We start from the raw sequence: 13,931 nt of genomic DNA, 5'->3' as shown, positions 1-13,931 counted from the left end.
CTGTAAAATAGAATTGGTTGCATGAGAAAGAGGGAATCGTCTCACCAAACGCAATTGGACAGCAAAAGAATGTTATAGTATGAACGGTATCTCTTTTGTTTTGGTTCCTTTTTTTGTCTCTGTGACATTTATTGCATAAACTTATGTACGCCATTAGTATTTTTGATATTTTTTTGTTTGTTATTGTTCAGTCCACATGTTTGAAAATGTTCGTGTAGATACTAGACATCTCCACGTGAAAACTTTGAGAACTCAATGTTGTGGCCCAATGACTTATTCACATATGTTAAAATCATCATCAAATGGTTGCAAGTTTGTTAATATACTCATAATGGTTGCTTTATGAAAGTGTTGAATTATCTCTAGCAAATTGTGAGTTAGTGATTGGCTAATGGCTACGGACCAATTGGGTTGTATGAAAATGTTGCATCAGATTGGGGTTCAAAGTTCTTTGGTTCACAAAAAAAGAAAATTTAAATTCAAAAAGTAAGAACCCAATTAGTTCAAACTTTTGTTTGTTTCAATGAGGAACGTCTTAAAAGAATCTGGTACATAGATCAAAAATCAACAGACCGAACCGGACCTGAATCTGCCATGACTCCATCAGAGAGCAAATTAATCTAATTTTAAACCGGCCCATATATATAATTTAAAGTTTCTGAACTCCACCAAGGTACAAGACACTAAGGAGAAGAGTCAGTTAAATCATAGTAGATAACAGAATGAAGCATAACAGTAACACTAATAATAATGATATAATGATTCATGAAGAACAAAAGCTCAAAGACACCATGAAATGGCATGTTTCAATAGCGGTTACCATACGGAGGAGGAGGAGGCATGTTGTTCTGAGGTCGATATGGCTCTCTTGGTCTTGCATACTCTGCGAAAATGACCCAACCGTCAAGAAACTGCAGAGAAGAGAATTAGATACAGATGTCAGTAAACATAATAGATTTTGTATTTGAGAAATGCCAGGAATATAAATAATAACCTTGCCATCCATTCCAGCTATGCCTTTTGCAGAATCCTCTAAGGTGGTATACCGAACAAATCCAAACCCTTTTGAATATCCCGAGACTCTGTCCGTGACAACCTTAGCTATATAAACCAATTTGAGGAAGAATGAATAGCTACAGTTAGTTCAGTGTTCAACTAGCTTTGATGCGCATAAAATGTTCATAATGAGGAAGGTCAATACCATCGGCAACTTCTCCAAACTGAGCGAAAGCAGTCCTAAGTCCTTCAGAAGTAGTGCGCTTACTAAGACCTGAAAAATAAGGTGACAGGAAGATGATCAATCATTTAGGTGTAAATTTTAGAATCATAAACAAAGATATAAATATGACGAGAAGAAACTGAGAGAGAGTATCAGAAGAGAACATGAATCCTAGTTCTGTAAAGAGAAACCTATCCTAAGCTCAAGAAGGCTTATTGTGTGTAGAGTTTCCTCTAATAATGTGTGTGTCTCTTGGTTTTAAAAGGCGACCGCTCCGCTCGCCATGGCGAGTAGCGACCTGAGGCGACCTCCAAAACGACTCAAGACCCCAATGCTAAGCGAGGTACGAGAGTCGACCGCCTTTCCTCGCTATACCTGTATACACTGAGTCGATCATTGCGTCGCTACGTTGTTGATAATCAAACCGTTAACAAAATTTTGGTTTCAAAATAAGTATAATAGCATATACATGTATTATACTCTAAACATCCTCTAAATATACTCTAAATATACGCTAAATATACTCTAACCGAATACCCTAATCCATCTAAAGCGTAAAAACCCTAAGTGAAATGTACTATATAATAGTAATACGTCCCCCTATTATGAGAGTGTTGATGACTCTGAAACTGAGTTTTAGAGTGTTGATGTTATGTGTTCTGCTTTGAATTGTTTTTCTTTGCTTTGGATTATGTTTTGGTTTTGGTTTTATGCTTTTCATTTGGTGTTTTTACGTTTAAGTTATCAATAAAACTGGTTTTTGTTTTCTATTTACTATGTCTTTTTCAAAAGTTCATATAATTGATGGTATTAGGAATAGGAGGTACCTTTTGAGCGGCTGATACGCGATGCGATCGCCATGAAACGCCATGGCGAGTGGCGAGTGTCGAGCCTCCTTTCGCCAATCCTCGCCACACGACATTTAAAACCAAGGTGTGTCTATATAAATTGAGCTTTATATCTTTGAGTTGTGTATGCAACCACACCAAACTCTTTTATGAAATGAATAAACCACACTTTTGGATATCTTGGTAACAACTCAAAGCAACTTATCTAATTTTTGTTACCTCAAGAAGCTGGTTTAGAGCATGAAACCACATGGTTTTGGATTGTCTCACAAAGATAGTAATCAGATTTAAACCCTCGAGACTAAAGTCGTTAATACTAGCAAGAAGAAGTGACAAAGACAAAGACAAGACCTTTCAAAGCAACTAACAAACAAAGAATCATACTAGCAATGATTAAATCATATTAGAACACAAACCGTAACTGCAAAGAAGATCACTTTTCACTAATCGTAACGAGCAACGATAAACCCCTCAAAAACCCAGAAATGAAAAAGAGAGATAAAGAGAAAGAGGGGGTGTTATACCGGAGACGAAGAGATTGGTGCTGGGTTCCGCCTGAGGACGAGCCGGAGTTTCGGCGTTGGCTTGTGGAGAAAGGAATGAAAACTTTGAAGCATTCGAGCAGAAGAGGCGCCTCAATCCAACGGGAGCCGAAGCCATTTCCGTCGCCGCTATCGCAATCGCGGGGAGTCTCATAGCCATCGCCATAGATTCAATCCGGATTAAGAGAAACAAAGTTTTAACTAAAACCCTAACGACCAATTGATTCTGGGCACAAAGGGTTTTCGGAGAGAGAAGACGAAGAAGTAGACACAGAAAATGTATTCAGAAATGACAAGTGTACCCTTCTTGTGTCAACTCATTTTTATCTGTAAATGTTATTTAAACAAAGACAGTATACAAATACTCTAGGAAAACCCAACTAGAAACAACAAACACAGAGACCCATAAAAAGAGCCCAGCAAAAAAATAGCCCAGCAGAAAATAATGAATCAGCTTAAGCCCATCCATCCGTTTTCTTGTTAGCGTAGATGGATACGTGCCCTAGGACCAAACATCCACCAAACTTCATTGATTGGAGCGTCACCACCGGAAGATCTAGTCGGATGTTCTACCGGAACCACACCAGAATCCATTCGAAGATAACCGCTGACGATGACAAGAACCGGAGATGAGAGCGCAACTTTATACAATGCCATAGTCTTCAACATCGAAGAGCCAAATGACACCTCGAGACTAAAGCCAGACTCTCTCCGTTTCAAAACAAAGATATTTAATTGACATAGCCGTTGTCGATTCAATCGAAGCCGGGAGTTGATTGAATCATAAGAAGCACGAAGAAGAGGAGAGTATACATAATCCAGGAAGAACCCGGAAGACAACCGCCGTCTACAACCAAAAGAACGTGTGACGCGGTGCCAAAAGCTGACGATAACACCGGAGTTGCTGGTGCGTCGTCAAAGCCAAAGGCCGGCCGACCACCGAATACGAAGGTGCGACGCCGGAAGTGGAGCCCAACCATGGGCAGAGAGTCACCGGAAAGACACCGGCGTAAGGTTTCTTCTCTTCAACTTCTCCTCTGTAAAAGTTCCTAGAGAGAGAACAGAGGAAAAGGAGAGAACCCGAATCACTATCTGGTTGGAGGTTTTTCCAGAACTACATACATTAAATTACCATTTTCTATTATTATTTTTTTATTAAAAATGTTGAGCAAAATAATCATTTTTAGTACATATACTCAAATTCTAGTTATGCCATATCAGCATGGAAATTCAAACCAACAAAAATGTAATTAGATGCCATGTCATTTAAGCAAAAAAAATATTTCCTAACGATGGCTTCCTTCCTCATTCTTCGTCGTCTTTTCGGTTTCTCCATTCCACTTCTTATGTTCCAAGTTTTTATTCCATTTAACTTTACCCATTATTGCCTTCTTCAAAAGAGAAATCATAGATCTTTCTTTGACTTCTCTTTTTACTCTATAAAACGCAGAGTGAAATGTTGTCTAAGAAACTATGCGTACCAATTGGGATTTTAGCAAAAGCTCGGCTTCAATCGACAGAGATGAGAATTCCTTAAAAATGCCTTTTTATGCAGGTTATTTCGAAATTTGTTATTGTCATTATCATCTTTATTTTCATTGGATTTATCTCTCTTTTCGCTTCCCAGGATGTAAGTAGAAACAACCCATTGCCACTCACTCAGTCACTTATCAGACTGTTTTCTATATCTCACGTGCTTTATTTCGCATGGCAAGGTTGTAGAGACTGTCTTCTCTGATTTGGTGGTTTTAAATTGTTTTTAATTCTTAGCTCGCACCTTTTAATCCAACCAAGAAAAAGAAGAAAGTTGTCATTAAAAATTAAAATCATGTCAAGTACTCAATAGAGTCACAACTAGAGAAATCTGATTCCTTGCATGGTATGTTGAGGAGCTTTGTCTGTCTTTTTTGTTTCTATTCAGTGGTGTATCTACGATACTATGTCTGAATTCTTTTCCCTGTAGCTAATGATGGTCTTGAAGGCTCATTTGGTTGACTGAAGAAAAGGAAGAAGAAGTCAGTGAGTGTTATAACGTTTTGTATCTGCGAAACTGGTACTTGCATTATTATGTGGCCCCATATTGTTTTTGTTGATGGGTAGATTGAATCAAGCTAATTGGATGAATACATTGTTGATGTTGCAGAAGAATGGGATTAAGCTCCATTCCAGGATTATATTGACGGCCATGGTTAGGATTTTTGAATGAGAAGGGTAAACCCATGAGGAAGTGGAAGCGAATTTGCTAAGTTCTTGGAGGAGTATTGTAGGATTAGTGTGGTGAAGCCAAAATTCTTTCAAAGGGTTTTAAGTTACATGGAAAGGTAGGAGATGTCTTCGAACCGATAGAAAAGAAGTTGTTTGAGATTATGATGAAAAAAGATTTTCATTTCAATTATTCAAAGATTTTGAAACCAATTGTGGGTTCAGAGATGATCTTTATGTAACCTGAATATTTGGTTCTGTTTTGCATATTTTTTTCCTTTGAAACTTTAATAAGGCTTTAACCTCTCTGCACGTGACATATTTTGCATCCAAAATTTCAGATGCTGTCCAGCTGATCAATGGTCATTCTGTCACCGACCGCTCCGTCCTTCACGGAGTAGGAGTAGCAACCACTCAGCGAGTGTTGGTTCACCTTCAACCTAAAGAGTGAGCATTTTCTTGATAGTAATACAAACCTTCAGCTGTATAACCAATTGAGTTCATCCTACTTTCAATGAACATATGCAGGGGCTGTTATGAATGTGCTGTGGGATCAGGCTATAAACGAATTCTACAGAAAATTCAGTAAGAGTGCAGATACTCATGTCATGCTTTTAGTGACAACAGTTAACACCAAACATATTTGCGGTAAACATTTATCCTCCTCTTCCAATAGTTTCCAAGTTTATCTCAACATTTTAGATTTCACGTTAAATTCTCCACTAATATGAGATGAGCTCCCTTAACATAAGTTGTTGCTTAATAAGAAGTAATTCAAGTCACTAATATTAGTGATTCTACAGGGTTGCTACTTAAGATTTAAAGTTTGGGAAAGAAAGCCATGTGAGGGAGTTTAGGCAACCAAGTGACATTTTTCTAATCTCTTGATTCGAAGTAGTAGTTCTATAAATTTTGAAAGCAAAAACTCTCTGAGAAACTTATCCTAATCTTCTTAAATGTGTTCATTGCAGACTTGTGAGACATAACATTCAACATGAATACAGAGAAGTTGTAGAGAGGCATGTGCTTACAAGTTTTGACTAGGGAATCTGTCTAACAATTCAACTATTCCCAGTAATGATCTCTGATTTTTTTTTTGATATTTTGGGTGATGTTCTGCTTTTTGACAATGGTAGTTACTCGTCAACAAGCAGGTGAAGAGGCACGGATTTAGAACTCTGATTTTCTCAGTTTAATCTCTTGAATCAATATTTGTAATGTGTTTATGATGATCGTTTATGGTGTGTAAACGGTGGTGGATAGATTGATTGAAACCGGAGACAATGAGCTTATTTTTCAGAAAGCAATCATGGAGCAAGGAAGATGGCAAGTTGGTATTTAGTTCAAGAAAACAATTGTTACGTGTATCTCAAATTAAGTTATTTTCTGCCTCCGTGCATGCAGATAAAAAATATTGGATACACTTGCGGAGATTGAGGAATGACATGGCGCTTTCAGAGGCTTAGAGAAGAAACTCCTCCACATTGTAGGTTATAATAAAAATTCTGAATCTGAAAGTGTCAAACAAGATGGTGAACTAATGAATGCTTCTGAAATCGGTAAGAGATTCTTACCTTTCCATCATTTTTATCTTTTGGGCACAACTATTTTTTGGTAAGCGAAATGTTTATTTTGGGTTTGGACAATTTGGACTGGGTACAATTTGAGCTTAAAAAAATAATGTCCAATAAATTGATTTGTTCATTTGGACATGTTCATTGGACATGGACAACCCAATTGACATCTCTAAGATTTAAGGTTTTTTATGTGTGTTTAGTCCAGGTGCTACCAATCGGGAAGAGGTGAAAGAGTTTTAAAGCCAGACGAAAAGTAACTTTGTCTATATGTGTCTTCTTAGAAAACCTTTAACTGTTTGCATGGAGTGAACATTAGTATCTAAATAGTTTTTTGTGCATCTATATGTTAACCGTTCTCACTTTTTTTGTGCAAGCTTGCAATACATATTTCTTTTAGGATTTCATCACTATGGTCTTCATATAATTGCAACTAATTAATCTGTAGTGACACCACTTCTAATACTTATAAAGGCTGCACAAAAAAGTGCATAAACATTATTATTACTCAAAGAAACTACCTCTAACCAGGTCAAGAAATCTGAGTACCATCAATAGACAAGGAAAACAAGAGATGAGTGGGCAACATAGAGCAGAGAAGTCTGAAGAAGAAGATGGTCGAGAAAAAAATTATGAAAAGGCAATATTTAGGTGAACTATTCATAAGAAGAAAAGGTTGAATACGTACTCTTTTAATTCGTTTTACTCTAGAGCCAGCGCTGGTCCATACCCATTAAGGACCCCACTTGAAACTGGGTTTCAGATGTGTAATTTTTTTTCTAAATAATGAACAGTAGCTTAAAGAAAAAAACATTGACGTTTAGGTCCTAAGTAACCGCTTCTACTGCTTCCGCAACGGGCCTGGCCTGTCTCAAAAGTTCCAATGGAAGTAGCAAAAACTTAGAAGGATAATGTGAGATCTGAGTTGATGTTAGTCTCTTCTTCTCTTTTTCTACATGTCTCTGTGTTCTTAGATATTCTTCCCATGTAAACTTATGTCATTCTAACATGTAATACATTTAGTTAATTGATTGTTTATTAAATAATATTATTCCTGTTTTTATAATCTTTTTTTTAATTAACAGTTTCTAACATTTAATCTAAAATTATTCAATTTCGTACATTTTAGATTCTTTAGAAATAATACTAAAAACATCAATAAAATTGATTCTATTTTAATTAGGAAATTATATTTTATTACTACAATAATTCATTTATGTGATGTTATTAGTTGAGTTTACCGCTAATATACCAATTATGACTAATACTTTATCGCTTTGGGTAAACCGAAAATATTCATATTCTGAGTTAGTAGTGAATTTTTTTTGAGTTAGTAGTGCAATTTTTTCATGTTCGGTTCGAAACCTAAATCTAATCTTTATTACATAATTTATTATATAATACTGTATATATCAGTAAAATAATATCTTAAATTCATTTTTATTGTAAAAAATTAACACTATTTTTGAAAATGGCCAAAAATTTTAAAAGATGGTAAAAAATGTAATTTATTTTCTAAACAATAGATTTACATTTAAAAATATATCAGTTACATGTAAAATATATTCAAATTATATATTGTATTCAAAAGCTCAATTTGAATTTGTTTGGCAACACAAATATAATTGCAACAAGTCAAAATAATCGCGCTGAGAAAAACTCTAGTTGTTCTAAAATGTGTATCAAGTAATTGTAAACTAGATGAATTTCAGGCAAAAAGAATGAAATTAAAAATTGAATGAGCATAAAAGTTTATTCGAAACAAAAAGATGTTGAACTAGATTTTTTTTTATATAACTAGATGTTGAACTAGATTCTTTATTTATATAACTAGATATTGAACTAGATAAAAAAAAATGGCTTAACAATTTATTAATTTGTTAATACATACCATAATTTACTTGCACCATGTTGAAGATCCCTTTCAAGTCTTTCCTCTGTAGTATACATAATTGTTTAATAAACCGCTCTCTCCGGGACTTGAAACCTGAATTTCCTGTAATCTGCAATAAATTGCATAGTCTAGGATTTAAACCCCAGACCTGGGTGTAGAAGCCTTTAAACCTTAACCAATAGGCTACGGTGCTTAATATGTGGATAAGCTTAGATAGGTGGTGTTGACATGATGTAAAGGCTTAAAGTAACTTTATATTAATTTCCATACTCAACTAAAAATAAACTAGACTTTATTTTTCAATTGGATTACCTTGTAGTTGGAGTTACAAAAATAACAAAATCATCAGTCCCTTGCACGAAAATAATAATGCAAAAAAGCATAGGTATTTATTTAAGTGAATCAATGTCTCACTAACAAACTTATATTCATCTTAGAGTACACTTTTAGTCTTAGTCTTTGGCAGAAGAAGTAAAAGCAACGTGTACAATAATATATGAAGAGAGAAACACAAATGTCAACACCAAAGAAGAGCCTTCGCATAAGAGAGGAGCCTTTTGCTTTGCACATAATAACTCACACTTTCTTGCCTCCAAATCTTTCCTTTCCCAAACAATTTCACTCCTATATCTTTTCTCTGTCTGTGCTCTTTTATTCATGCCAGCCAACAAATGGAATATTTCATGAGACTCGTCCTGGTTCTGTATCTGGTCTTCATCGCGTCTCGTCAGCAAGTTTCATCGGAATCTATTACCAGAGAGAGTTTTCCAGATGGGTTTGTGTTCGGGACAGCTTCTTCAGCTTACCAGGTGACATTCTTCTCCTTCTTCAACAAACTGATTTAAGAAAGATTCAAATGATCAATATTTTGATCAAACCACAAACACTTACTTGCAATAAACCAGTTTGAAGGAGCTGTGAATGAAGGAAACAAAGGAGATAGCATATGGGACACTTTCACCAAGAAACCAGGTATCAAACAAAAAGTTACAGAGAACCCAGAAAAGTCCAATTTTAATGTTTATTTGTTATTGATCAACAGGAAAGATATTGGATTTCAGCAATGCGGATACTACGGTTGATCAATATCATAGATTCCATGTATGTATGTTTTTCCTAAAATAGAAGCATAAGTTGACTTATACTTGAAGATAAAAAAAAAGTAAGGTTGCTTCTCCATAGAGCAACCACGTCCAAACAAATCTGAGATAAGACGCAACAGGATAAATAAATGAGAGAATCTAACAAGCAAGAACACTTTTTCTGATTTTTTTTTGCTTTCACAGAGTGATATAGATCTTATGAAAGATCTGGGAATGGATGCTTACAGATTCTCTATATCTTGGACTAGAATATTCCCTAGTAAGTCTAATTCATTAAGCTGTGCTAAGCCTAAGAGTAGTGTATCACTGAGTTTCAAACGTTTGAACAGATGGAACAGGGGAAGTAAACCCAGATGGACTTAAGTACTACAACACTCTCATAGACACGCTTTTAGCCAAAGGAATCAAACCTTATGTGACATTGTATCACTGGGATCTCCCACAAGCTTTAGAAGACAGATATGAAGGATGGCTGAGCAGACAAGTCGTGTAAGTATATCATCTTTGGCTGAAAATGTGATCATGAAGACAAAATGAAATGCTAAGAAAAGTGTGCAGGGATGATTTTGAGCGTTATGCATTCACTTGTTTCAAAGCGTTCGGAGATAGAGTGAAGTACTGGATCACTTTCAATGAGCCACGCGGGCTAACGATCCAAGGCTATGACACAGGGATACAGGCTCCAGGGAGGTGCTCACTTCTGGGACATTGGTTCTGTAAGGAAGGGAAGTCATCTGTCGAACCGTATGTTGTAGCTCATAACATTCTCTTGTCTCATGCTGCTGCTTACCACACCTACCAGAGACACTTCAAGGTAAGACCACAGATATAAAAAAAATGAACATGTTAGGTCCACATAATATAAAGTGGGAATAATGTAAAAATGCAGAAGAAACAAGGTGGTCGAATAGGGATGTCGTTAGATGCAAAATGGTTTGAGCCAATGTCTGATTGTGATGAGGACAGAGATGCAGCTCGTAGAGCAATGGATTTTGGGATCGGATGGTAAAATAATAAAGATCGTTTTTGTATATGAAAATTTGCATAAGAGAAAGTAAGTAAACAGAAGTGTGACAGAATGAGATGTAAAAATAGGTTTATGGATCCTCTAATAAACGGAGACTATCCAGCTTCAATGAAGAGACTAGTGGAAGAGAGACTACCAGAGATAACAGCAGAGATGTCCAAAACCATAAAAGGGGCATTTGACTTCTTTGGAATCAACCACTACACGACACTGTACACAAGGAACGACAGAACAAGGATAAGGAAACTGATTCTACAAGATGCTTCTTCTGATGCAGCAGTGATCACTAGCTGTAAGATCCACACACACACAGAGACTAGCTCTCATATCATATCTCATTACTGCTAGAAAACAAAAGTAGTAAACTGATGTTTCTACTCTTTTGTTAACTGTTGTAGCATTTCGAGGAGGAGTGCCTATAGGAGAAAAAGTATGTGATTTCTCTGTTCACTACTCCTTCCATACTAAGCAATAGTTCTGATGAAGAGAAACATTTACTTGACAATGACATTAGGCAGGATCAAGCTGGCTACACATAGTCCCATGGGGAATCAGGAAACTAGCAGTGTATCTCAAAGACGTCTACGGAAACCCTCCTGTCTTCATCACAGAAAACGGTATGGATGAGAAGAACAACCCATTCATAGACATGGAGAAAGCATTACAAGACGACAAGAGGATTAGCTTCCACAGAGATTACCTCTCCAACTTATCAGCTGGCATTAGGTAATAATAAAACTTTACAAACCTGAGAAAATAAAGGAATTTATAAACTGTTTGGGTTGGGGTATTGCAGGAAGGATGGTTGTGATGTAAGAGGGTACTTCGTGTGGTCATTGCTAGACAACTGGGAGTGGAACTCTGGTTACACTGTCCGGTTCGGGATATACTATGTGGACTACAAGAACAACCTCACTAGGGTTCCTAAAGCCTCTGCTCGATGGTTTCGAACATTGCTTCATTCGGAACGGGTTGATCTAAGCTATTCTCCATCAGATTCCGACAACCTTCTGCAGGAGAAATGAGAGATCAAAGACATAAATATATATACGGATTGTTCATACAAAAAGGTCATTTTTGCAATGTGAAACAGATTCAAGCAGAAATATAGCGATCTCAAAATTAATGGATAAAAATCCTATTTTTTATATTGAAATTAAAAGCAAAATGTGTTACATTTAAGCAAAATGATTGATTGATGTCAAGATCTTTACCGTTGTAAAACAACCCCAGTCAATAAGAAGCGCCGCCGGATCTTTCCTGGAAACGACATATTTTTTGGGCCAACCATTAGCAACAAGAAGAAGAAGAGGAAGAGGAAGAGTATTCCAGACGACGTCGTTTCTAAGCCAACCATAGCAATTAATAAGAACAATCTACACATTTGATGAGAATATAAACTTATAAATTGCAATTACATAAATAATACAACCAAAGCATACTTTTATTTATGAAAATATTAAAGACAAGTTCCAAACCATTCCAAACATAAGTAGAACAGTATTAAAAAAAAAAACTCTAAGACGAGATAATGAAGTAGCAGAAAGAGATTACAGTAGTTATGAAGCTATATCGGCAAGTTTAAAAAGGAAACTGGAACTTGTTAAGCACGTTTCAGAACTACCATGAAAATAACGCAAACAGCTAATCCAAAGAGAGTAGTAGGGTCGTTGAGCAACATCCTCTTCCTCTCCTGTCCACCCTCTGTAAAAGTCTCTGTCCTGAACAAACCCCCAAAGTAGGAAGACACATTTTCCATCATTTGAACAGCTTTCAGCTTCATGTCTCGCAGAATCTCCATGAGATTGATTGGCTTCGCTTCACTCTCTTCTTCACTTTCAGTCTCGCTAGAAAGTTCAGATTTGTCGTCATTGTCAGCTTCAACCGTAGTTAAAGCAGCTGCAACCGAAACAAAATAAAAAAAAAACTATCTGTCAAGATTGATTTGTCATATAAAAACACCAAACGGAAGTTCTTACTGTTGGTCTCAAGAAATTTCATGAGATCCTTGTTTTCCATGACAGCATCCCACACCTTTGGGTCAGACGCAATGGAAGCAACAACAGACTGTACAATGAGAAACGATCAGATTCTCAAGACTATCACCAGTGAAGCTTTAACCGAAACAATTCAAACTGAGAAAAGCGAGGAGGAGGAGATGGATTATACCTGCGCGGCGGTGTTCTCACTGAGAAAAGCAAAAGCCTTGAGGGCAACCTGGGGAACAGCTGATTCAACAGCTCTGTTCTCAGAAGGGTGAAAACTTGAAAACATTCTTGAAACTGAACCAACTTCATTTGACCCTTCCATATACGCCCTAACACATGTTGTTCGATAATCAAACAAAAAAAAACAAGAACCAAACATAAGAACATGTTTCGATGCATGTAACTCCTTGCACACACATAGGTTGTAAGAACATAAATCGAACAAAATGTTTCAAAGAGACATACTTTAAGTTTCAAATAAAACACAACATCACTATAAATTAAACAAGAACCAAACATAAGAACAGGTCTCGATGTATGTAACTAGTTATAAAAATGAATGTAACAACATAAATCAAACCAAACATAAGCACAAAAGAAAAAAACAAAACCGAGAAAATTAATCAAGATAGCTCGAATTAAGTCAATTATTAAAGTACAAAGCTCGTAAGTCGAATTAGATCTTACATGTTGAGGGCATCTTTGAGATCATCGGTGGCTTCTTTAGCCTCCTGAAGAGACGGAGGCTTATCGAAAACAACCCTAGGGATCGTCTTCGTCTCCACTTCCGCGAATTCCCACTCGTCTTCCCAGACCGGTTTACGCATAACCACCGCGTCTTCTTCCACCGAAGGATGAACCGCCGATGAGATCGAAGCCGATACCGGCTTAGACGCGGAGGCGTTTCTCACGATGAACTGATCATTCGCCGCCGCGGGGACTCCGAATCCTCCCCTGAATCCACTTTTGGCGACTCCGATCCCAGCCACCTTCGCCGCCGTCGCCATGACTCTTCCTCCGCCCATGGTTCGATACAAGACGAAAGATTCGATGAGATGAGATTTTTATGGGAAACTTTGCGATGAAGGAAAAGATTTTTAAAGACAGAGAAATGCCTTATCCGTTTGAAGTTGACGGCCGACTTTATATTTTTTATTTGTTTAACCTAATTGCGCTCAATTATCTTAATTAAGATTTTACTACTCGAAAGGCTTTCTTTTTTTTTTATTATCGGTTAGTTTGACCAGGTTCGGTTCATTCTAATTTCCGATTTTTCTTTTACAGTCATACAGTGAATCGGTTTAATGATCCAGAAAAACCTTTTGAATTTTATTTTTACTAATGAAATAAATGTCAAGGTTCATTTCTTAATTTTAATTAAAATCCCCCCCCCCTCCACACCAATTTGTTAAACCGGCTTTAAATTTCTTTGTTATGAAAAAAAAAATAATAATAATCGGGAGAAGTTTGATATTAAGTTTTTTTAAGTGTTGGTACAAAATCAATTTTCAGTCTCTTGATATATTTTTACATG

The 13,931-nt window shown here is 36.5% G+C and overlaps 3 protein-coding genes across 3 annotated transcripts; 1 reads left to right on the top strand and 2 right to left on the bottom strand.

Moving 5' to 3' along the window:
• Positions 1-608: 608 nt before the first annotated feature.
• LOC103844911 (organelle RRM domain-containing protein 2, mitochondrial) lies at positions 609-2,933 on the bottom strand. Its single transcript, XM_009121734.2, has 4 exons — positions 2,592-2,933; positions 1,202-1,270; positions 995-1,101; positions 609-911 (listed from the first exon to the last, which is right to left on the bottom strand). The coding sequence occupies exons 1-4, from the start codon at positions 2,773-2,775 to the stop codon at positions 807-809; spliced, it is 465 nt and encodes a 154-aa protein (XP_009119982.1). The 5' UTR covers positions 2,776-2,933; the 3' UTR covers positions 609-806.
• A 673-nt stretch (positions 2,934-3,606) lies between these two features.
• Positions 3,607-11,584, top strand: LOC103844910 (putative beta-glucosidase 41). The gene is made up of 11 exons (XM_009121733.3): positions 3,607-9,088; positions 9,185-9,251; positions 9,322-9,380; positions 9,566-9,641; positions 9,712-9,871; positions 9,941-10,196; positions 10,272-10,387; positions 10,478-10,701; positions 10,808-10,839; positions 10,924-11,135; positions 11,206-11,584. The coding sequence occupies exons 1-11, from the start codon at positions 8,951-8,953 to the stop codon at positions 11,432-11,434; spliced, it is 1,569 nt and encodes a 522-aa protein (XP_009119981.1). The 5' UTR covers positions 3,607-8,950; the 3' UTR covers positions 11,435-11,584.
• Positions 11,585-11,832: 248 nt separating this feature from the next.
• LOC103844909 lies at positions 11,833-13,516 on the bottom strand. The gene is made up of 4 exons (XM_009121732.3): positions 13,085-13,516; positions 12,579-12,726; positions 12,389-12,476; positions 11,833-12,308 (listed from the first exon to the last, which is right to left on the bottom strand). The coding sequence occupies exons 1-4, from the start codon at positions 13,420-13,422 to the stop codon at positions 12,013-12,015; spliced, it is 870 nt and encodes a 289-aa protein (XP_009119980.1). The 5' UTR covers positions 13,423-13,516; the 3' UTR covers positions 11,833-12,012.
• Positions 13,517-13,931: the final 415 nt, after the last annotated feature.

This window comes from Brassica rapa, chromosome A10, assembly GCF_000309985.2.
Source record: "Brassica rapa cultivar Chiifu-401-42 chromosome A10, CAAS_Brap_v3.01, whole genome shotgun sequence".
Lineage (NCBI taxonomy): Eukaryota > Viridiplantae > Streptophyta > Magnoliopsida > Brassicales > Brassicaceae > Brassica > Brassica rapa.
The sequence above is the reverse complement of the archived record's forward strand: the minus strand, read 5'-3'. Positions and strand labels throughout refer to the sequence as shown.